Source organism: Aspergillus welwitschiae, assembly GCF_003344945.1.
Source record: "Aspergillus welwitschiae strain CBS 139.54b unplaced genomic scaffold BDQ94scaffold_9, whole genome shotgun sequence".
NCBI lineage: Eukaryota > Fungi > Ascomycota > Eurotiomycetes > Eurotiales > Aspergillaceae > Aspergillus > Aspergillus welwitschiae.
In genome coordinates, this window is record NW_020798703.1 from 389,128 (window position 1) to 409,728 (window position 20,601).

General features: G+C 52.7%; 7 protein-coding genes across 7 annotated transcripts; 5 read left to right on the plus strand and 2 right to left on the minus strand.

The window, feature by feature from the left end:
* The first annotated feature begins 103 nt into the window (after window positions 1–103).
* Window positions 104–1,551, plus strand: BDQ94DRAFT_139664 (prohibitin subunit PHB2). Its single transcript, XM_026765475.1, has 4 exons — window positions 104–331; window positions 391–459; window positions 513–868; window positions 923–1,551. The coding sequence occupies exons 1-4, from the start codon at window positions 160–162 to the stop codon at window positions 1,244–1,246; spliced, it is 921 nt and encodes a 306-aa protein (XP_026628494.1). The 5' UTR covers window positions 104–159; the 3' UTR covers window positions 1,247–1,551.
* Window positions 1,515–3,248, plus strand: rmt2 (protein-arginine N5-methyltransferase). The gene is made up of 2 exons (XM_026763909.1): window positions 1,515–1,624; window positions 1,793–3,248. The coding sequence occupies exon 2, from the start codon at window positions 1,827–1,829 to the stop codon at window positions 3,126–3,128; it is 1,302 nt and encodes a 433-aa protein (XP_026628495.1). The 5' UTR covers window positions 1,515–1,624; window positions 1,793–1,826; the 3' UTR covers window positions 3,129–3,248.
* Window positions 3,249–7,725, minus strand: BDQ94DRAFT_186285 (putative DUF221 domain protein). The gene is made up of 3 exons (XM_026775117.1): window positions 6,933–7,725; window positions 4,442–6,870; window positions 3,249–4,387 (listed from the first exon to the last, which is right to left on the minus strand). The coding sequence occupies exons 1-3, from the start codon at window positions 7,094–7,096 to the stop codon at window positions 3,369–3,371; spliced, it is 3,612 nt and encodes a 1,203-aa protein (XP_026628496.1). The 5' UTR covers window positions 7,097–7,725; the 3' UTR covers window positions 3,249–3,368.
* Window positions 7,726–8,631: 906 nt separating this feature from the next.
* Window positions 8,632–11,992, plus strand: BDQ94DRAFT_139669 (MCM DNA helicase complex subunit MCM4). The gene is made up of 5 exons (XM_026765476.1): window positions 8,632–8,795; window positions 8,849–9,718; window positions 9,769–9,840; window positions 9,891–11,083; window positions 11,141–11,992. Exons 1-5 carry the CDS (start codon window positions 8,642–8,644, stop codon window positions 11,726–11,728), a joined length of 2,877 nt encoding a protein of 958 aa, XP_026628497.1. The 5' UTR covers window positions 8,632–8,641; the 3' UTR covers window positions 11,729–11,992.
* On the plus strand, window positions 11,720–11,992 carry BDQ94DRAFT_139670 (uncharacterized protein). Its single transcript, XM_026765477.1, has one exon. The coding sequence runs from the start codon at window positions 11,760–11,762 to the stop codon at window positions 11,922–11,924; it is 165 nt and encodes a 54-aa protein (XP_026628498.1). The 5' UTR covers window positions 11,720–11,759; the 3' UTR covers window positions 11,925–11,992.
* Window positions 11,993–14,548: 2,556 nt separating this feature from the next.
* vtc4 (putative vacuolar transporter chaperone (Vtc4)) lies at window positions 14,549–17,215 on the plus strand (the record flags this gene model as incomplete). The annotated part of the gene is made up of 5 exons (XM_026771074.1): window positions 14,549–14,553; window positions 14,623–15,094; window positions 15,158–15,403; window positions 15,457–16,765; window positions 16,821–17,215. 5 exons carry the CDS (start codon window positions 14,549–14,551, stop codon window positions 17,213–17,215), a joined length of 2,427 nt encoding a protein of 808 aa, XP_026628499.1.
* A 552-nt stretch (window positions 17,216–17,767) lies between these two features.
* Window positions 17,768–20,441, minus strand: dppV (dipeptidyl peptidase DppV; the record flags this gene model as incomplete). Its single annotated transcript, XM_026775118.1, has 8 exons — window positions 17,768–17,936; window positions 18,019–18,230; window positions 18,315–18,547; window positions 18,610–18,832; window positions 18,891–19,902; window positions 19,961–20,199; window positions 20,257–20,308; window positions 20,374–20,441. 8 exons carry the CDS (start codon window positions 20,439–20,441, stop codon window positions 17,795–17,797), a joined length of 2,181 nt encoding a protein of 726 aa, XP_026628500.1. The 3' UTR covers window positions 17,768–17,794.
* Between the last annotated feature and the right edge of the window lie 160 nt (window positions 20,442–20,601).

A 20,601-nucleotide genomic window follows, 5' to 3' on the forward strand; every position in this document is an offset into this window, starting at 1 on the left:
AAGATGATGTCGAAAAGCGGCAGCATCTGCCAAGGCGGTGACGAATCGGGCGATTGATTTGCCGCGAATTCGAGCTTCCAAAGCGACGAAGCCAAAGTGACGCCGCTTACACCAATCCTCTTTCCCGTCTCTCTCTCACCTTCATCTCCCCCCATCATCATGTCCGGGAACCCCAGGGATCAGTTGTACAAGCTCCAGATGGCCCTCCAAAACCGCCGCGGCGGTTTTGGTGGCGGCTTCGGTGGTGGTAATCCTCGCGCCGGCATGGGCCTCGCTACTTTGCTCCTCACTGGACTTGGAGTATATGCTGTTTCCAACTCGCTGTTCAACGGTGAGCTCATTGTCGTGGATAATGGGTGGAAGTATTGTTTTTACTGACGGCTACTGCAGTTGATGGTGGTCACCGTGCGATCAAGTACTCCAGAGTAGGTGGTGTCAAGAAGGAAATCTACAGTGAAGGTAAGCATACTCAATACTCTGCATTCGGCTCATCTAACAGGCTCTCCTTCTAGGAACTCACCTTCGGATTCCCTGGATCGAAACTCCTATTATCTATGATGTCCGCGCAAAGCCGCGCAATATTGCTTCCCTTACCGGTACCAAGGACTTGCAGATGGTGAACATCACCTGCCGTGTCCTGTCCAGACCCCGTGTGGACGCCCTCCCCCAAATATACCGTACCCTGGGACAGGATTTTGATGAGCGTGTGCTCCCTTCGATTGTGAACGAGGTCTTGAAGAGTGTGGTGGCACAGTTCAACGCCAGTCAGTTGATCACTCAGCGTGAGAACGTTGCCCGCCTGGTCCGGGAGAACCTTGCTCGTCGGGCTGCTCGCTTCAACATTGCCTTGGACGATGTGTCGCTTACGGTATGCTATCTCTATTATCACTTCTTTTATCCGTCTCGCTAATACCTGCCATAGCACTTGACCTTCTCCCCCGAATTCACCGCCGCCGTCGAAGCCAAGCAGGTTGCTCAGCAGGAAGCCCAGCGGGCCGCTTTCCTGGTCGACAAGGCCCGCCAGGAGAAGCAGGCATTCATTGTGCGCGCTCAGGGTGAGGCTCGTTCAGCCGAGCTGATCGGTGATGCCATCAAGAAGAGCAAGAGTTACATCGAGCTGCGGAAGATCGAGAACGCCCGCCAAATCGCCCAGATCCTGCAGGAGAACGGTGGCCGGAACAAGCTGTACCTGGACAGCCAGGGATTGGGCCTGAACGTCAACGCGGGCTCCGACGACACGAAATAAGCGGACGGATGGACCGATGGAGAGGAATGGGGACTTTGTTAATGGTGTAGCAAGACATGGCGCTATGAAGATCGTCCGACAGGACGACAGGTGAATGGAATCGGGTACTTGTACAAATAGTTATTCTCAGGTTCGAGCAACGGCGATCAGTTTCTCTTCTCTTACTACATGAAGACCGGTGGTACACACTCAGTCACTATACGGGCTATAAAATGGATATGCAGTTATAGCGGAGCTGCGGCGGGGACGAATGCGGCGGCGGAAATCTCTACCAGCGGAATCAACCATCACCAATTCAAACCCAGTAGAACAAATCCTCTACGTGGGAGTTCAAACCCATTTCAACCCCAAAACACCTCCCTAATAAATCGATCAATTGTAAGTCCACCCCAATCACCTACGCTATACCGCACCGCACCACCACAACCCAACCCAACCCAAGTTTTCCCCGCTCGAAAATAAATTCCTCCCCCCACCCCGCCGCCGCGCATATCCAAATCCTCCTCCCCACCATCCTCACAACAACTAACCCCTCCTCTCTCGCAGCCAAACGAGAAAATACACACAAATAGATACCAAGATGGCCGACGCAGACCCAATGATAACCTTCACCCAAGACCCTAACATGGCCCTAAACCTCGACCTCAACATCCAAGAAATCCTCCTCGCCGCATCCACCCACAACATCCCCCTCCTGCGGCGCCTCATCCGCGAAAACCAAACGCCCGGGAACCCCGCAAACGTCAAGGACCCCGAGACAGGGTTCTCGCCGCTTCACGCGGCCATCGCTGCATGCGAGGAGAGCAACGAGGAGGGCGAGAAGCAGACGAATGGCGTCGACACAACCAGTGCTGGTGAGCAGGGTGGAGCGTCGGCCGGCGTCGTCGAAACAGTCAAGTTCCTGCTCGGGGAGGGCGCGATCTGGAATGATCTGGACTTGAATGATGAGACGCCCGGGTGTATTGCGAGGCGGTTGGGGTTGATGGAGGTTTATGAGATGATTGTGGATGCGGGGGTTCGGGCGGAGTTGTTGTTGGGAAGGTTGGAGGAGGGGTGGGAGGCTTTGGGGGATGATGATGATGAAGATGAAGAGGAGGGAGAGCAGGAGGAGGGCGTGGAGCAGCAAGAAGTTACTGCTGAAGCTGCTGCTAACGATGCTGAACCTACCACCACCACCACCGAAGAGAGAGCAGTCGTAGAAGGCCCCTCCGTCACCCAACCACGCTACCTCGACTCAAACCTAACCTTCACGAACGATCGACTCCTCGACAGTGACCAAAACGGCGTCATGATGTCGTGGGAATCCACCATCATGGAGAAATCCGCGGCGAAGCTGCTCCCCACCCCCGGACTGCGGGTCATGAACATCGGACATGGGATGGGCATTGTTGATACGTTCCTGCAGTCACATGGACCCAGTGAGCACCATATCGTGGAGGCGCACCCGGAGGTGGTGGCGGAGATGAAGCGTAAGGGGTGGGATCAGAAGCCCGGGGTGCGGATCCATGAGGGCCGGTGGCAGGATGTGTTGCCTGCGTTGGTGGGCGAGGGGGTAGTGGTTGATGCGATCTACTATGATACGTTTGCCGAGTCGTATAGTGATTTCCGGGAGTTCTTTTCGGAGCAGGTGATTGGGATTTTGGAGCAGGATGGCGAAAATGGGAGCGGGCGCTGGGGATTCTTTAATGGGATGGGGGCCGATAGGCAGATTAGTTATGATGTTTACCAGAAGGTGGTGGAGATGGATTTGTTTGAGGCCGGGTTTGATGTTGAGTGGGAGGAGTTGGAGGTGCCGGCGTTGGAGGGTGAGTGGGAGGGTGTGAGGAGGCCGTATTGGAGGATTGAGAAATATCGGTTGCCCGTGTGTAAGTTTATGGATTGAGGTGGATTAAATTTTGACGGGTGCTGCTATCGTACTATATAGACATTGCTTGTGATGTATCTCCATCTATGGCATCTTGCTTGGGTAATCATGTACACACGCTTCTATTATAACCCTTGTGAATGGTCCCCAACGCCTGTAAATGCAAATACCTTATCCCATGAACCGAATGAAGCAAGAACTGCAAACCAGAACAAATCGTCGTCAATCATACAGCCTACTGATACATAGCCCAACGCCTTATAACTGGATAAGGTCCACCTCGGAGAAGTCGGGCGGACTGCGGCTGAAGATCGTGTGGCATTTCCCATCCAGTGCCTGATACTCGTTACTGATCCAGATGTGCTTGCTGAACCGTTGCGTCCGGTACACCTCATCGTCACTGACCCCGAGGTCGTCACGAGGAATCCAGATCACCGGTCGTTTGGCACGCAATGCGTCATGTTGAAAAGCCCGTTGCACGAGCTGATCACGCTCGTCGGGTGTCAGGTCCTCCAATTCGTCGTGGATGCCGGCAAAAAGCGTGGCCCCAACATTGCGCGAAGGAGGGCCTTGGGCCTCGGCGTCTTGTGCGATCCTGTCGCGCAGACGCTGGACACTGGGTACTTGAGTATTGGAGTGGGCCTTGTAGTATGGTGACCGCCGGTTTGGTGATCGTTCAGCCCACGATTTTCGCTGCGGTCCGAGATGTGGCCTATGCATGATGTGGTGGTTTCCCCGGTCTGGGGAGGAAGACTCCAGCGTCTTTAACTCGATATCGTGCGACATCCGGTCAATCTGATGCTGACGATGCTCGCGTTCAGCCAGCTGGTGCTCGATTGTATCATTGGGATCCTCCTCTTCCTCATTTGGGAGACCCAGTCGGGTTCTCTGGGCCCGAGCAAATTCCTCATCACGGCGCACCGCGTCGTCCTCCAGCGTGATGGGTAGGTAACGGAACAGAGGGCCAAAAGCGTCGTTCAAAAGGATCTGATAGCCGGCTGTCAGGATGAGGACAATGATCATGATAATCGCTTGTCCTTCGCAGGCAACTTCGCCCTGCGTGTCCCGGACCAAGAAGAACAGTCCGATCAGACTAAGCTCCATGACATACAGGCCAGTGAACAGCTGATTGATGGCTCGAGGGAAAAGCAATCCACCCGTATCGAAGCGGAATTTGGTCACGTAAAGCGTATTATACCGGTAGACAAACCAGAAGAGACTGAACGTGATCACGTTGAAAATTAGGATAAGAGGTGCAATGACGCAGTAGATCAACCCTGAAATTCAATTAGCGAAAGTCGTCCATGAAAATGTAAGGGATTAAGGCTTACCAATGGACGCAAGAGTGGTGTACACTGGGAAAAAGGTACCCCATTGCATCTGATTCAGGTTGGTGGTTCGACCCCATTTCTTCCGCGCCGTCTTGTCCAGAATTGGTGCCAGAATGAACCAGCTCACCAGGTTAACGATCTGGACCAGCGCTCCAGCACTCACTGACATCGCCTGAAGAATCATATACGAGAAGAAGTAGTTGCTAGACGAGGGGATGTTCTGCGCCAGGAGTTCAGGCCAGCTGGTAACGTCGGTCACGTTGCTGATGATGGTCGAGAAACTGGACGAGATGGTCACAACCAAGAACAGCTGCACGAACAGGAATGCAAAGTAGTAGTTCTGAACGGTCAGCTCGACGGCCATACCCGTGGAGAGACCCTGTGTTCGACTAAGGAAGCGAAGGATCAGGGGTAGGATCGCCATTAGAATAGCCAGGAAAAGTGCAGGCAAGACACCCTGAATGGCAGAGATAAACCAACCGGGCAATGTAGAAAGCCAGGACAGCCAAGTAAACGCAGCTTCCAGGTATGACAGCTGAGAAAGCAAGCCAGTGAACGCCACGGGAATTGCCCAACCTATCACCATCCCACAGACGACGGCGATGATGCCAAACGTGCGCAGATAACGCTCCCACCACTTGATCGACATGTTGTCCCAGATAACATCGTCCGGTGAAATTTCGACGAGACGAGGGGCCATCTGCTTGGGGACGTGGTGACTGACTGCCTGACAAGCCATATGGGCGGCGACTTGATGGTTGAACTGGATAAAGGCTGAATTCATATGGGGAAACTTCTCCGGATTCTGTTGGTCAATTTCAATCTCCAGGTTCAGGCGCGCCAACTCCTTGCGACAATAGTCGATGGTGTCGACCTTCTTGCCGATGAGCCACAATGATGGCATCCAACTGAGGCCGAAAATTGGTAGCCGCATGGTATCGCGATCTTTGGGTCTGATGTATTTCTGCCATAGCGGTTCTCCAAAATCCTCGTTGTCAAAACCTTCATTGTAAGCAATGGGATACTCCTCTCCCTGTACCCGATCGCCCTCCTTGAATCCTCTTGCATTGTCGGAGGGGATCTTTTCTTTGATTGAATTGCCGCTTTCAGAGCCAGAGGCCTCCACCTCCTCGTTTTCCACAGGAGACTCAGGGGCCGTCAGGGGCAGTTCGTCAGGTTCACTGCTCGTCTTGGAATCCTTGGACAATTGGCTTTTCCAAAACGGCCTTTTTGGTCTGGACGCCGGTCGCGCTTCTGATGCACTACTCTCTGGGACGGGTTCGGCATGATCACGGGGATCCGTTGACCAGACCTGGGGCTCCATATCATCGGCGTTGTTGGCTTCATCAGTTTCAGGTTCGGAATGGTGAGCAGGAATGACTATAGCGTCGCCGGGCACAAATCCTCCTGATCGGGCCAATGTTCCGTCCAGTCCATGCTCGACTTTCTTGAAGCCCCCAATCATAGTTTTCCCCAGCTTTCCCATGCCCTGCCCGACTGCCTCTGCTGCCTCGACGGCAGGGTCCAACGGGTTTAGTCGTTTCTTTGGCCCTGGCTGTTCCGGCTTCTTTCTCGATTTAGTACGATGCAGGATCTGGTCCAGAGTGCGAGCTTGATGGGGGTTACCGGAGCTGACACCCCCATCCAGCGCCAGCGCTGAAGCCCTCCTATCGGCGTCTTTCTTCTCCTTCGTCTCCGCTGTGTTGGGGTTCTTTCCGGCTTTCTTAGCTTCAGCTCTCGCCTGTTTCAACTGAGCCTTTTTGCACTTGATAATTAGGTCGGTCTCTGCGGCCTCGAGTTTCAGAGCTAGCTCATCGCGCTGTTTCACCTTCTCGTTAAGATCGTCGAAATTCCGGTTGATCCAGATGTTTCGAATTCCGCCCGGGAAGACATCGAACAGTGATTCGAGAGCCTCTACGGAGAGCCAGCTTTCGGGGATGGCTGTAACTAGAACGGTTGTCGCGGAGGCTCGCAGACGATGCTGGGGAGATGTCAAGTAGGCTTGACGGAGACGGATGTACCCTCTGAGCTCGTCAAAGAAGACGGCGCATACATAAAAGATGGCGATGACAGCCATGACCAAATGGCCCCAGTAGCGTGATGTGTTCTCCGGTTTGACATTGCCCCAGGCAAGTTGGTCAAGACCGGTGACGTTCCATTGGCCATCCGCTGCTGTACCGTTTTTGTAGCTCGTGTCCTTGCCGTCGACTTTATTCAAAGGCAGAAGAACTGGCAGAATTAGGCATCCTAAAGGGATGAAAATCTTGAGAAGCATGCGCAGGTAGCGGAGAAAGAAGTAAGCGTCCAGGCCACATTTTTGTATGAACTCAGTGCTGGAAGTGCGAAACACGGGGCCGATCCATCGAAAGAAACCCGGCGGCGATGGTTGCGTACGCTCCCTATCCGAGACTAGATAGGTTCTTGGTTGGCTGGATACCGATCAGTCATCAGTCATGTCTCGTTCCGTTGTAGTTCCAGGCGGGCCACTTACTATATACGAGTGAGTTTGCCCTTGAGTAATATAAAGAGCAGAAATTCCACAGCAAAGACGACAATGGCAGTGGTTAGGGAAGCAACGAAAGTTCCGATAGAGATACCCTCCTTGTTCTTCCCACTGCCGCCGGCGTGTTCCAGCGCCGACCCAAGATCTGTCATAGTGAGAAAGCAGCGAGCACCACTTGGTAGCTCGAAGCAGGTGGTCGTGGTGGTGGCTTATGGATGTAAGGAGCCACCAGAAAGGTGATGAATGAAGTCGCAGTAGTTAAGAGAGTTCTAGATTCAGGGTGGAAGGAGGAAGAAAGAAAGGTGTAGACATCACGAGGGAGGGCAGTTATACAGTTGAGTAAACAGCACGTCACAGACGAGAGCGACAAAATTAGTAGTAACAGTAGCAATTAGCAGTGCTCCATAGACGCCCATGAGATGAGGGCGGAAGCGGGGAGAACCAATCAGTGCATGTAAGGGGACGAGATGAACCACTGTTGGTGAGAAGACAGCGCTAACAGAGAGCAAAGACCTGGAGAATTGTCTAAATAAAGAGACAATGACCACCAGGGGGGAAGGAATGGGGGATTAAGCGGATTAAGTCCAAGCCAAATAATGGAGATCCAGCGATGAAAGCGAAGGGGAAAAACGTGTTACAGATAAAAGAGACCAAACAATGACAACAGTGGCACCCACTTTGCAGCTCCTTTCCACCAGTCAGAGAAGCGTTTGGGGGGGAGCCCAAAGGCAGCAGGGCAGAAGCGCCATTTGATTTGGGGATGGCCGATCCTCACCGGGATGACATCAAGGCGCCTGCCGAAACTGCATGGCGCTTCCCTAGCTGGACACTTACCGTCTCACGCGCCAGGGTGGATGCTTCACCCGCTCGGGGGGTGTAGTATACCCCGTAGTTTCAGTTACAGTCTACGTAAGATATCTCAGTTGGCGCGTACTACGGCAGACTCTCTTGTGTTCATCATGAGAGTAGAATTCGTTAGAGATGAGGATAGAATGAGAATAAGGGGTTTTGTTGGCAGACATCATTCTTTCATTCTTCGTTGCTTTTCCAGTTCGGTGGTTCCTGCCTGAAAGAGGAAGGTGTGACCCTGGCCCTGGTGACCCACTGTTCGTTCCTATTTCATGATTGGCTACCAGTAGAGGAGGTGGCGGTGCAGCCAGCCCTAAAAGGTCCCAGCCCCACCAGCCACAGAGGTCATGTGGAAAATGTGGCTTTTGTGTCACGCTGTCCCAAACAGGAAACCACTTTACGCGGTGGACGCGTTGCAGCGCGTTGAGCTCGACGAAAAGAGAATTTGTTTTCCCTTTCAGGCCCACTTCGAATTTGTGCCTCAAACTCTCCATCGCAACCACAATCATCCACCCCAATCCACTTCCTACTATCTTTCCCTATCTAATTACTTCCCCCTCCCCCCTCCCTCCTCTTGTCGGTCCTTTTTTTTGGTCCATTTGTTTCGTGGACTTGTCTCTTTATAGGACCGGCTCATCATGTCAGACTCTCCAGCCTCCTCTCGTCGTAGGGGTCGTCCTGCTAGGGATTCGGCCGTCTCTTCTCCGGCTCGCTCGACTCGCTCGACTCGCTCGCAGCAACAACGCCAAACCAGCAGCCCTACCCCGCTTGGTGATGAACAATTACAGACCACCCCCCGGGCGTCGAGGCGGATTCGGGGCGAGGCGCCCGTCCCTTCCTCCTCCCCCATGTTCTTCCAATCCTCCCCCATGAAGGGGGACAGCAGCAGCGCAGAGACCCCCGATATTCGAATGGACGAACCGAGCTCCCCCGTAAGAGCTTCCTCCACAATGGACGATGGCGAAACTACGCCACGAGGAAACGGTGTAGCTGCCCTACGAGGTATGTCCGGCTTGATCTGATAAGCTTTCTTATATATGCTAACATGTAAACAGACTCATCCCCCATCCGATATGTCTCCAGCTCCAGTCCTACCCGTTCCCTAGGTCGCCAAGCAGGTCGCTCAGACATTCCCAGCAGCAGTAGTGGCTTGTTTGTCTCATCGCGCTCCAACGCCGATGGTCACCGGGGCACCTCTCGTCGCAATGACCTTCATTCGGGAGGGTTTGGATCGACCCCCAGTCGCCGCCGCAGGATCTTCGTTGACGCCAACGGCATGCCTACTGCCGATGGCGAACCGCAGTCTGATGCGACCTTCTCCAACATTCACCCGGATACCTCAGAGGCTGAGGCCTTGGGTGGCAGCTCCACCCGCGTGATTTGGGGTACCAACATTTCCATCCAAGATTCCATGTCCGCCTTCAAGAACTTCCTCTATAACTTCGCCACCAAGTATCGACTGTGGGCCGATGGAGCTACGGAAGATGAGACTCGCATCATGGGAAATACCGCAGAAAAAAGAGAGTACATCACCATGCTCAACACGATGCGTCAGCTCGGTGTCACCAATCTCAACCTCGATGCAAAGAATCTCAAGGCATACCCATCGACACAGAAGCTGTGGCATCAACTTCACGCATACCCCCAAGAAATCATTCCTCTGATGGATCAAACTGTCAAGGATGTGATGGTTGAGCTGGCAGGCAAGGAAATGCAGCGCCAGCGGGCTCATGCTCGTTCCAACCACACCAGGGATCTCAGCTCGGCTCCCGCCGTGCCCAGCTCTGATGCGCTTATGAGCGATGCTGCTCGGGCTCCTCCGGCAGAGATCCAGGACCTCGTCCAGGAAGTCGAGTCCAACGCCTACAAGGTCATGCCTTTCGGTCTTGACTCTACCGTTAACATGAGAGACCTTGATCCTGCTGGTATGTCAATAAAGCGCCTACAATGATAGTTCAGTGCTAACGTGCCTTAGATATGGACAAGTTGGTGAGCATCAAGGGTCTAGTGATCCGGGCCACGCCCATCATCCCAGACATGAAAGAAGGTGAGACTCGTGCCTCATCGTTGATGTTGCTCGACTAATATGTTCTCTAGCCTTCTTCCGCTGCCAGATTTGCAACCACAGTGTTCAGGTCGATATTGACCGTGGTCGTATTGCGGAACCCACTGTCTGTCCTCGTCAAGTCTGCCAAGCCAGAAACTCAATGCAGATTATTCACAACCGCTGTGCTTTTGCCGACAAGCAGGTAATCAAGCTGCAAGAAACCCCCGATAACATCCCTGATGGCCAGACCCCTCACTCGGTTTCCCTCTGCGTGTACGACGAACTTGTTGATGTCTGCAAGGCCGGTGACCGCGTGGAGGTAACTGGTATCTTCCGATGCAACCCGGTTCGGATCAACCCCCGCCAGCGGACACAGAAGACGCTTTTCAAGACCTACGTCGATGTTCTGCACGTCCAGAAGATCGATCGCAAGAAGATGGGTATCGATGTGTCGACCGTTGAGCAAGAGTTGTCGGAGCAAGCAGCTGGTGAGGCCGAGCAGACGCGAAAGATCACTGCCGAGGAGGAGGAGAGAATCAAGCGCACCGCCAGCCGACCCGATGTGTACGAGCTTCTCTCTCGATCCCTGGCGCCCAGTGTCTACGAGATGGATGATGTCAAGAAGGGCATTCTGCTGCAGATGTTTGGCGGCACCAACAAGACGTTCCAGAAGGGCGGTAACCCACGCTACCGTGGCGACATCAACATTCTTCTGTGCGGTGATCCATCTGTCGCCAAATCTCAGCTACTCCGATATGTTCACAAGATCGCGCCCCGCGGTGTCTACACCAGCGGCAAAGGTTCATCTGCCGTTGGTCTTACGGCCTATGTGACCCGCGATCCTGACACCAAGCAGATGGTTCTCGAGTCCGGTGCTTTGGTTCTCTCGGACGGCGGTATTTGCTGCATCGACGAATTTGATAAAATGAATGAATCGACGCGCTCCGTTCTACACGAAGTGATGGAGCAGCAAACCGTGTCCGTTGCCAAGGCAGGTATCATTACCACCTTGAACGCTCGCACCAGTATCCTTGCCTCTGCGAACCCCATCGGCAGCAGATACAACCCGAACCTCCCGGTCCCGCAGAATATTGACCTACCTCCCACCCTGCTGTCTCGATTTGACTTGGTTTATCTTATGCTCGACCGGACAGATGAACAGGAGGATCGTCGCCTGGCCAAGCACCTTGTCAACATGTACCTGGAGGACAAGCCCGACAACGCAAGCAGTGAAGAGATCTTGGTAAGTCTGAACGGATGTCACCTGTGTAACAATAGCTAACCTGCACCCTTTTCACAGCCCGTCGAGTTCCTCACGGCCTACATCACGTACGCTAAAACCAAGGTGCACCCCGTGCTTACCCCTGCTGCCGGAAAAGCGCTCTCCGATGCGTATGTTGCTATGCGCAAGCTTGGAGATGATATCCGGTCAACAGATCGCCGTATTACCGCCACTACGCGTCAGCTGGAGTCCATGATCCGACTGTCGGAAGCCCACGCACGCATGCGCCTCTCGTCAGAGGTGACGGCCGATGACGTCGAAGAAGCCGTGCGCCTCATCCGGTCGGCCATCAAGCAGGCCGCGACGGACTCCCGCACCGGTCTCATCGACATGGGCTTGCTCACCGAGGGCACCAGTGCTAGCGAGAGACGCAACCGGGAAATGATCAAGCGCGGTGTGCTTTCCGTGGTGGATGAACTGGCCGGATCAGGCGGCTCAGCTCGGTGGGCTGAAGTCTTCAGACTTCTGAACGAGCAGAGCAGCGCTCCCTTGGATAGCAACCAATTTAGCGAGGCAATCTACGCTTTGCAAAACGAAGGCATCGTGAATGTCATTGGTGAGGGTGCGCGGAGGAGCATCCGGCGCAGTGCACAAGCAATTGCCTGATCTCTCTCCTGCCTCAACGGTGGACTAGCTGATGAGATACGATGCCATGGAAATACATAATTACTGGATGGGTGCGAGTTTCATTTATTTCTTTCCCTATTTCTTCCTCACATGTCAAGGGAAGACGGTGTCTGGTGTTGGGGTCGATCGATATACGTATTGCAACAGAAGAATAACTATGAATGTATCTGTCTAACGGGCATCATCACGGGGTTTCTAGTAACCACATGCAAAGGAATATAATTGGACATGATTAGTCTCTCGAAAGTTACGGAACGACCCCCTCTAGCTTGAGATGGAATAACAGGCTAAAGTAGTACGTGCAGTTCTCGCCGCCCTTAGTTGGCTTGTAGGGCTCGTAGCAGCAGCCTCTTCTAGCTAGCTACTGGTGGGACTGCCTGAAAAGGTTTCCCACGCTTGGACTACTAGTCGGTCTTCGGTCTTAGATCCCCTAGTATGAAAAGATCGGAACTGGTGGCGGGACACCGACGGCCAGTGCAGGGTTATTAAAAGTGTCTTGAAAATACCATATAGTGCTATAGCAAGTTGCATCTGCTGTGAAATATACTGTTGCCACAGTCCCACCTGATTCTGCTGAAATACAGTATCAACTAGTAGTCATACTGGTCAATGCCTATGCCTCTATTTCAACTAGGAGATGACCGGTGGCCACTGCGTTAAACAGCAGAGACTTTTCGTACTCTTTGGAACTAAGCAATCGTTCTTCTTGTATTCCACGAGCTGAGATCTCATGAACTTGAAATCATGATGGCCTTCTTTATTTAGTACTAGTAAGATCATAGTATGGCACGATGGATCTATGGATCTTGAGAGTTTAGTCCTGCGGACTTGTATTAATATATATCGTCAGTGTCCATTCATTTGAAGACGCTGAGCCTCCTACTACCTCTCAGTCATCCTGATATGCAATTACGTACCTCAGAGAAAATGAATGAACCTACTGGAGACAGACAAGAGGCCTCCTACAGAACGTGACTACTTAGTACTGCACCGACCAAGCTTCTAGTGCAGCCCCTCACATTACACTTGACTACATTGCCAGAAATACATACTAGACACTTTCCCCAACAGATTCGGATTGTTCCGAATCATAACCTGGCCGGGGAATGCCAGAATGACTTGTTTCATACATACATACTGATTCCTTGCAAGACTTCCTGCCCGATCTCGGCAAATTATAAACAATTGCCCGGATTCAAGCTTCAAATAGACAGACAGGAAAAGGCAGGTAATTCGTTACATCGAGGAATGACACACGGGTCAGACATACTAGGCGAGAAGGGAAGCGAAAAGGCTACTAGATTCCGTGGGTATGTATACTTGGTACTAGATCCATACTTACATACAGACAGACAATGGGACCGTCCTGTTAATTAACAGCTAAAAGGAGAATTTACTAGCGTGCCGAAGAGGAGTTTCATCTTGACCTCTTTATCGTCCTTGCCGGGGCGATGAAGCCGATTGGTTGTGGGACCAGGCCCCAGTTTCTGCCGCGACGATGATCGAGGATCCAGGCCTTGATGTTCCTGCACGTTTAGCTAACGGTGGCGTTGATGGGGGGGTTGATATGTGTTACTGTTACCTTCTGGATGCATACCGGTGAGACATTGACACATACTACAGAGTACTATCTACTAGTAGTAATTGGTCTTGTGCCGGCTGGGATTGAAACCAGGGAGCCTTTTCCGGGTCCTATGGGGACTAGTACTCTAATAGATAGATCAGCGGGCAAGACGGCGAATTAAGATCGGAATGGGTGAGACGGTTTGCATGTGAGACCATCTCTTAGTCTAGCTGTTATCGACTGGTAGACTAGATGGTAAAGGAAGCACCAGACACTAGATAAATAAGGGCCCATTCAGAAGGGGGGGCTGGCTTAGCGGTACCGTTGATATGCGATTATACCCATACTAACTAACTTTACGTGCAAAAGGGTGAATTTGCAGAGCTGGGAGGTATTGGAAATTACGCGGACATATAACGTGGGATGGGAATTGGTGAAAGAGGATGGCCTCGTATCGATAGGCAGGTCACCGAGCTAGTCCCGAAGCGGGAAAGCGGTGGTGAGGTAGAGCAGCACCTGCGCAATCGAGTGGCTGAGAATGCATCAAGCAACGGCTCCCCGACGAGCTATGATTTAGAGCAGTTTTTAGGGTCCTCTCCATGCAAACTGGAGCATGTCTGTCATTCTCCCCGATTCCCCGTGGCATTGGGGCGTGTCTTGTCCTCCATTTGCACCTTCTTTTGACATGCGGTTTTACCTAGGCAAAATGATCTAGCCCAATGGTAATGGCACGGGACTGGAATCGCAGCTCGGTATTACCGGTACCAGACCAGAAAAGCAAGGGCCAATCTTTTGGCCGATAGCGTTATCGGCACGAGTCACGGGTTGACGTCGACCGGGCCTGAGGTCTCCGCCATCCTGGGACGGGCCTTTAGCAAGCATCATGAGCTTCGACCGGCTCTTGTACATAGTCGACGCTCTTGTCCGTCTCCACTGCTGGCTCCCTGCGCCTTCGTCTAGTAATTAGCATCATTTCGACCACATTAGGTCCTTTTCCTTTGCTACTCTCCTTCGAGTTTTTTTACTTTTTTTTCGGCCCCCCTCCTCTCTCAGCTTTCTTTTTTCTGCTCGCTCTCTCTTTCTCACGACCTGCTTTACCGTCAATCATGATCTTTTCCTCCGACCTCTAACCAGCTCTTCCCATTTATCCTCCAAATCGTTATCGCCCCTGACTCACACCCTACTTGCCTCCTCCTATTCCTATCCCAAGAGCTTAGTCAATTGACTTATTCACAATGAGGTGTGTAGCAAATTCCCAAACCTTCGATCTGATTGGATCGCCTAGCTGACCAGTTCGTCACTTGTCTAGGTTCGGGGAGCACCTCCGATCTTCTATGATCAAAGAGTACTTCTGGTACTACATTGCATACGAGGATCTGAAGAAGGCTCTCAAAACCGGCTATGTCACCGAACCTACGCCCGAGAACGCGAGGCCCGACCGCCAGGCCTGGTCGGAGGATGATGAGAAGCACTTCGTAACCCTGCTGGAGAGCGAATTGGACAAGGTCTTCAACTTCCAGCGAATCAAGAGCGCCGAGATTGCTCGTCGCATCCAAGCCAGCGAGACAGAAGTCAACGATGTGGTTTCCCGCTTGGATAATTCCTCCAGCTCTCGCTCAGACAGCGCCTCAAATTCGCGTTCCAGCCGGAGACCCCCTTCCGACGAAGACTTCTTGTTGCTCGAGCAGGTCTTGAGTGACATCATCGCCGACGTCCACGATCTGGCAAAGTTCACCCAACTGAACTACACAGGCTTCCAGAAAATCATCAAAAAACACGATGTACGCCTTAATTTTCATGCGCTGCCCGAAACGCAATCTCGGTACTAATTATTCTGTTTTTAGAAACAAACTGGGTGGCACCTGCGGCCAGTCTTTGCTGCACGACTGAATGCGAAGCCGTTTTTCAATGACAATTACGATGCGCTCGTCGTTAAGCTTTCGAAGCTTTATGATCTTGTCCGTACCAAAGGTAACCCTGTCAAGGGTGATTCGTCCGCCGGAGGCAGTCAGCAGAACTTTGTCCGCCAGACCACCAAGTACTGGGTTCACCCTGACAACATCACCGAGCTGAAGCTCATCATCCTTAAGGTATGTCCGATAACACCTGTCATATCCTTCAAAGTCCTTGCTGATTGGAGCAGCACCTTCCCGTGCTGGTCTTCAACCCTAGGAAAGAATTCGAGGAAAAGGATGCCGCCATCTCGTCCATCTACTACGATAACACCGATACCTGGGAGCTCTACCAAGGTCGCTTGAAGAAAACTGAGGGAGCGGAAGCCATCCGACTGCGCTGGTATGGTGGCATGGAAAGTGACCAGATCTTCGTGGAGCGGAAGACCCATCGCGAGGACTGGACGGGAGAGAAGTCTGTCAAGGCGCGTTTCTCTCTCAAGGAGAAGCACGTCAATGCCTATCTCTCCGGTCGCATGACCGTAGAGAGCATCTTCGAGAAGATGCGCCGGGAAGGTAAGAAGAGCGAAGAGGAAATCGACAACTTGGAGCAACTCGCGCGTGAAATCCAGTACCGAGTCATCACGCGAAAACTGGTCCCCGTGACCCGATCTTTCTACCACCGAACTGCCTTTCAGCTTCCCGGAGACGCCCGCGTGCGTATATCCCTAGACACGGAGTTGACGATGACCAGGGAAGACAACCTTGATGGTCGCAGCCGGGCGGGAGACAATTGGCGGCGGATGGATATTGGCGTGGATTGGCCTTTCCCCCAGCTCCCTCCAGAGGATGTGGAACGCTTTCCTTATGCCGTGTTGGAAGTCAAGCTTCAGACGCAAGCGGGCCAGGAGCCACCGCAATGGATCAGAGATTTGACGGCCAGTCACCTGGTCGAGGCGGTGCCCAAATACAGTAAATTCATCCACGGCACGGCCACCCTCTTCCCCGATCGCATCAACCTTCTTCCCTTCTGGATGCCGCAGATGGACGTCGACATTCGCAAGCCGGCTACACGCAAGTTTGGTATCCAGCGGCCTCCGGCCAGCGCACCCTTGTCCACCACTGAAACACCCGAGGATGACGAGTCAGACGAGGACGAGTCGAATGAAGCACGCTGGGCTGAAGACACGAACCGGGCTGAAGCCACGACTGCCGATCAAGAAGCCCTGTTTGCCGATACCGATGGAAATGCTCTGGATATAGAGGAGCGAATCGCCGCTCAACCGCTTCCAGGAGATGAGGATTACCCGTTATACGATTCGGATGCAGAATCCGTGGATTCGGACGAATTGGAGGAAGCGCGCCGTGTGGGTGGGACATACTACTACAAGCAGTTGACAAAGTACTACGCCCACAACGCAGGAAATGCCATGGTACACTGCTTAACAGCACTCATCCCTCGCCCCCGTCCGACCAGCATGCCGGCCCCGGAACAGAACGGAATTACCGTCATGGGCAACAAGCGCACGGTGAAGCGCTTTCAAGCTCCCAAGGGCAAACGTAAGTCAATCCCACATTTTTTTGTATTTTGACCACAAACCCCTAACAATCACAGGCATCCACGTCCCCGTCCGTGTCGAGCCGAAGGTCTACTTTGCCGCAGAACGCACCTTTCTCTCGTGGCTGGAATTTTCCATCCTCCTTGCTACAATTGCGGCTACACTGTTGAACTTTGGAGATGACTACATCACTTTCGGGTCGTCTTGGGCCTTCACCGTGCTGGCTGCGGTCGCCCTTCTATACAGTCTCATGCTGTACGTCTGGCGTGTGGACAAGATCCGCAAGCGTCGTGACGTCAAGCGCGTATACTACGAAAAATGGGGACCGACCGTCGTCGGTCTCGGACTGGTGGTTATCGTCATGGTCAACTTTGGTCTCCGGGCTCGCCAAGCCGGATTCTTGGCTAAAGATGGAGACCTTGACGACGCTCCTCACGGAGGAGAGCTGTGAGGTTTCTTCGATTTCTGGGTATAAATTGTTCCGACGAAGTTATCTATCTGAACGAGTGAATCCGTTTCGTTTCTAGGGTATCATCTTTGTATTTTCTCTGCCTTTCCTCTCATTTGAAAAGGCTGAACGAGAAAGCTGTACTGATTCTCATGGTTTGATTGTACAAAAGCTTGTGTATGATTTGTTTTTCCTTCGGTTGTTCCGTTCAGATACCAGATCCTGTCCTGCCCTGTCCTTGATGAATTGGTCTAGTTGCGAGGTGAAGAAACAGAAGAGAAGAAAGAACCAGAAATTGATTGATTGGTTGGTTGGTTGGTTGGTATAATGTTAGTATAGCGGTTGACAGACAGACAGACAGTAGTTAGTTATCAATCACTACAAGAATAAATTGATATACAAATGAAGCAGCTCCCAACATAAGCATAAGTCTTTCTGTCGTCTCATACATCATCTCGTAACTGATCTACCAACTAACCACTGCAAACAGAATATAACGACTAGTAATAACCGTCCATCCATCCTGGGACCCAGCCAGAACATGATCATAACTGACTAGTAGTAACGAGTAACAGAGAATGATCAAGGATTCAAATCCACCACCGGATTAACCGTATCCTCCAAAGCAATCGCATTAGGATTCGACCCGCCCACCCCAGAATACCGATTAATCCATCCCAGCACCTGCTGATACCAGACGAGGCTGTTTTCTTGCCCGGTGACCCTACACACACACAGCTACATCAGCATCCACAACACCCATAATCATGGGAGAAAAAAGGGGGGAAAAAAGGGTATGAACATACCAATGATCCTCATCCGGGAAATTCAAAAACCGACTGGGCACGCCCCTCTCCTGCAGCGTATTGAACAGTCCAATCCCATTCGCAACAGGTATGCGATAATCCTTGTCACTGTGGATGACGAGCTGGGGGGTGCTGTATGCGAGGACGCGGCTGGGGCCGGATGGATCCGTGTTGTGGAATGCGTCGCGCGCTTGCCAGAAGGTGCCGTTGAACTATACACGGTCAAAAACCATCATATTTGTATAGGGGTAATGGTGTGAGGGGAGAAAAGGGGGGGTTTGGTTTGGTCCACTCACCTCATGCTCAACAAACCATAACTCATCCGTCTCGACCCACGCATCGCCAATGAACGGACCATCATGGCTAACCAGCGCCTTGAACTTGCGTCCAAAGTCATCGCCCTGGATCCAGGTGATCATGAATGCGCCGAAGCTGGGACCCGCGGCGACGCCGTTGTCTGTGTCGATGAAGTCGTAGGTATCGTGCACGTATTGCCAGGCTTTGGTTAGGTCGTCGTAGGCGGCGCCGGCTGTTATTTATTTTGTTAGCTGTGTGTATAAGAGGGGAGTTTGGGGATAGGGAATGGCGTACTCCAGTTAAGTTGGATCGCGTCTGTGAGCTGCTGGCCGAACCCGGTGCTTCCTGTGGGGTTTGGCTGGACGACGACGTATCCCTGGTCAGCGAAGACCTTGGAGTGCCATTTCAGATTCCATTCATCCGCCCAGGCGTCTTCGGGACCGCCATGGATGAGGAAGGCGAGGGGGTATTTCTTGGATGAGTCGAAGTCTTGGGGGTAGGTGATCCATCCTTGGAGCTGCGGTGGGTTTAGTATGTTTGTGATGTGGTGGTGGGGGAAGGAGGGATAGACTTACGGTAGTCCAGTTGCCGTCAAAGTAGAACTCTTCAAAGTCGGAGGAACTGAGGCCGCTAAGCTCGGGGTCGATCTCGTTGGCTGAGGCCAGTGTGTTGATCACGCCCTCGTCAGGGCTGGTGGTGTAGACGCTCCAGCTTGTCCAGAAGGCGCTGGACGTGACAAGAAGGGTAGAGTTGGATAGGACGTATTGAGCCGACACGGACCCGCCGTCGGTGAAGTTCGTGGGCTTGAAGTCGTCCCCTGCATCGCCTGGGATGGCGAAAAGTCTGGTTCGTCCTAGATCTTGGCTTGCCACGACGAGGTTGTCTCCATCGACCCATGTCACGGAGCTAGGGGATCGGTCCCAGTCCTTTGCAAGGGGAGTGATAGTGTCATCGGCGATGGAGTATACGTATAGCACGTTGCGGTCCGACTCGTATGTATTAGTAGCCATTTGGAAGTACGCTATTTTGTCGCTATCAGGGGAGAACACGGGGTTGTTGGATTCTCCTTCAACTCCCTCCGGGGTTGCAGGACTATCGGGGCCGTTGACGGCAAAGGCAGTCGCAGAGCCGTCGTGTGGGACGAGATAGACATAGGCAGCCGTGTTGTTAGCGAGAGGCAGCTCTGGCGCTTTGCTCTTGAAGGTAACCCATTTGCCGTCAGGCGAGAGGTCATAGTCGTCGTTGCCTCCAAAAGGAGGGAATGGGCTTTCGGCACCCTTGACTGGGTTAACCAGGTTCGTCAATCCCCCTGAAGAGGTATATTGAACATTGCCGTCGTCGCTGGTCGAGCTTTGCAGGGTACCGGAGAATACAGCGTGGGAGGCGGTGGTCAGGTAAGTGTCCCAGTGCCGCACAAAGATGCTGTCGTAGATGCGGGCTGTACTGGGATAAGTCTCTGCGAGCTGATCATTGTATGCCGTTCCGTTGGGATAGGACTTTCCACGAAGGATGAAATGCACGTCGCCGGAATCTGTCACGGTTGATTTGATACCGAGGAAACCGGCGGAGAGAGAGGCTGCCTTGTAACTGCACCAGGTCGGATTAGCACTAGTCTGCAGAGACATGGTTAAAGGTCTGAACCAACGCATTAGCAAAGTCAGAAGAGTCCGCAATCCACAGCTCCACGCCACCGGGAACCTGCGCGTTGGTGCTGTTGATGTAGAGGAGCGTAGAACTGTCAGAGCCAAGCCAGATGATCTCCTCGATATCGCTATCATCGGTGAGAGTGGTGGTCTCGCCCGATTCGAGGTCGATCAAGCTCCACCAGGTGCTCTCAGAATGAGTGTCAAACGACCATTGGGAGGTCGAGAATAGACCGGTGTCCTTCTCGTGTCAGCAGACGACGCTTCTTTGTAAGGCTGGACCTGGCAATGGGCATACACCGGAGGGGTTTGGTATAACTTCGGTTCTCCGTGGGGCACCGATCATCTGCCTATGCAGGTAAGCTGGTTAGCTATGCACAATATGGGTCAACTCGAGATGATTGGAGATACTTACTCCGGGGTCAAGGCTGACACTGCGGAGGCCGCAGCAGCCGTGATGGACAGCCACTGAAGAGCTCCCATCCTCGAGGACTTGATCTATTTGACAGGAACAAAAAAAGGAATGACTGGTCCTGGAGCCAAGATTGGCATGACATGGCTGCCAGGGCCAATTTATGCCCAGCGGAAAGGTGCCAGTCATCTCCTGGCTGGCTGAATGTCTGGTGAGCTTCACGAGCTGCCA

Coding starts and splice junctions, on each gene's coding strand:
- BDQ94DRAFT_139664 (XM_026765475.1), top strand. CDS start 160: ATGTCCGGGAACCCCAGGGATCAGTTGTACAAGCTCCAGATGGCCCTC. Junction 332..390: donor TTCCAACTCGCTGTTCAACG/GTGAGCTCATTG, acceptor CGGCTACTGCAG/TTGATGGTGGTCACCGTGCG. Junction 460..512: donor GAAGGAAATCTACAGTGAAG/GTAAGCATACTC, acceptor CTCTCCTTCTAG/GAACTCACCTTCGGATTCCC.
- rmt2 (XM_026763909.1), top strand. CDS start 1,827: ATGGCCGACGCAGACCCAATGATAACCTTCACCCAAGACCCTAACATG.
- BDQ94DRAFT_186285 (XM_026775117.1), bottom strand. CDS start 7,096: ATGACAGATCTTGGGTCGGCGCTGGAACACGCCGGCGGCAGTGGGAAG. Junction 6,871..6,932: donor GGCAAACTCACTCGTATATA/GTAAGTGGCCCG, acceptor ATCGGTATCCAG/CCAACCAAGAACCTATCTAG. Junction 4,388..4,441: donor CACCACTCTTGCGTCCATTG/GTAAGCCTTAAT, acceptor ATTGAATTTCAG/GGTTGATCTACTGCGTCATT.
- BDQ94DRAFT_139669 (XM_026765476.1), top strand. CDS start 8,642: ATGTTCTTCCAATCCTCCCCCATGAAGGGGGACAGCAGCAGCGCAGAG. Junction 9,719..9,768: donor GAGAGACCTTGATCCTGCTG/GTATGTCAATAA, acceptor AACGTGCCTTAG/ATATGGACAAGTTGGTGAGC. Junction 11,084..11,140: donor CAAGCAGTGAAGAGATCTTG/GTAAGTCTGAAC, acceptor CCCTTTTCACAG/CCCGTCGAGTTCCTCACGGC.
- BDQ94DRAFT_139670 (XM_026765477.1), top strand. CDS start 11,760: ATGAGATACGATGCCATGGAAATACATAATTACTGGATGGGTGCGAGT.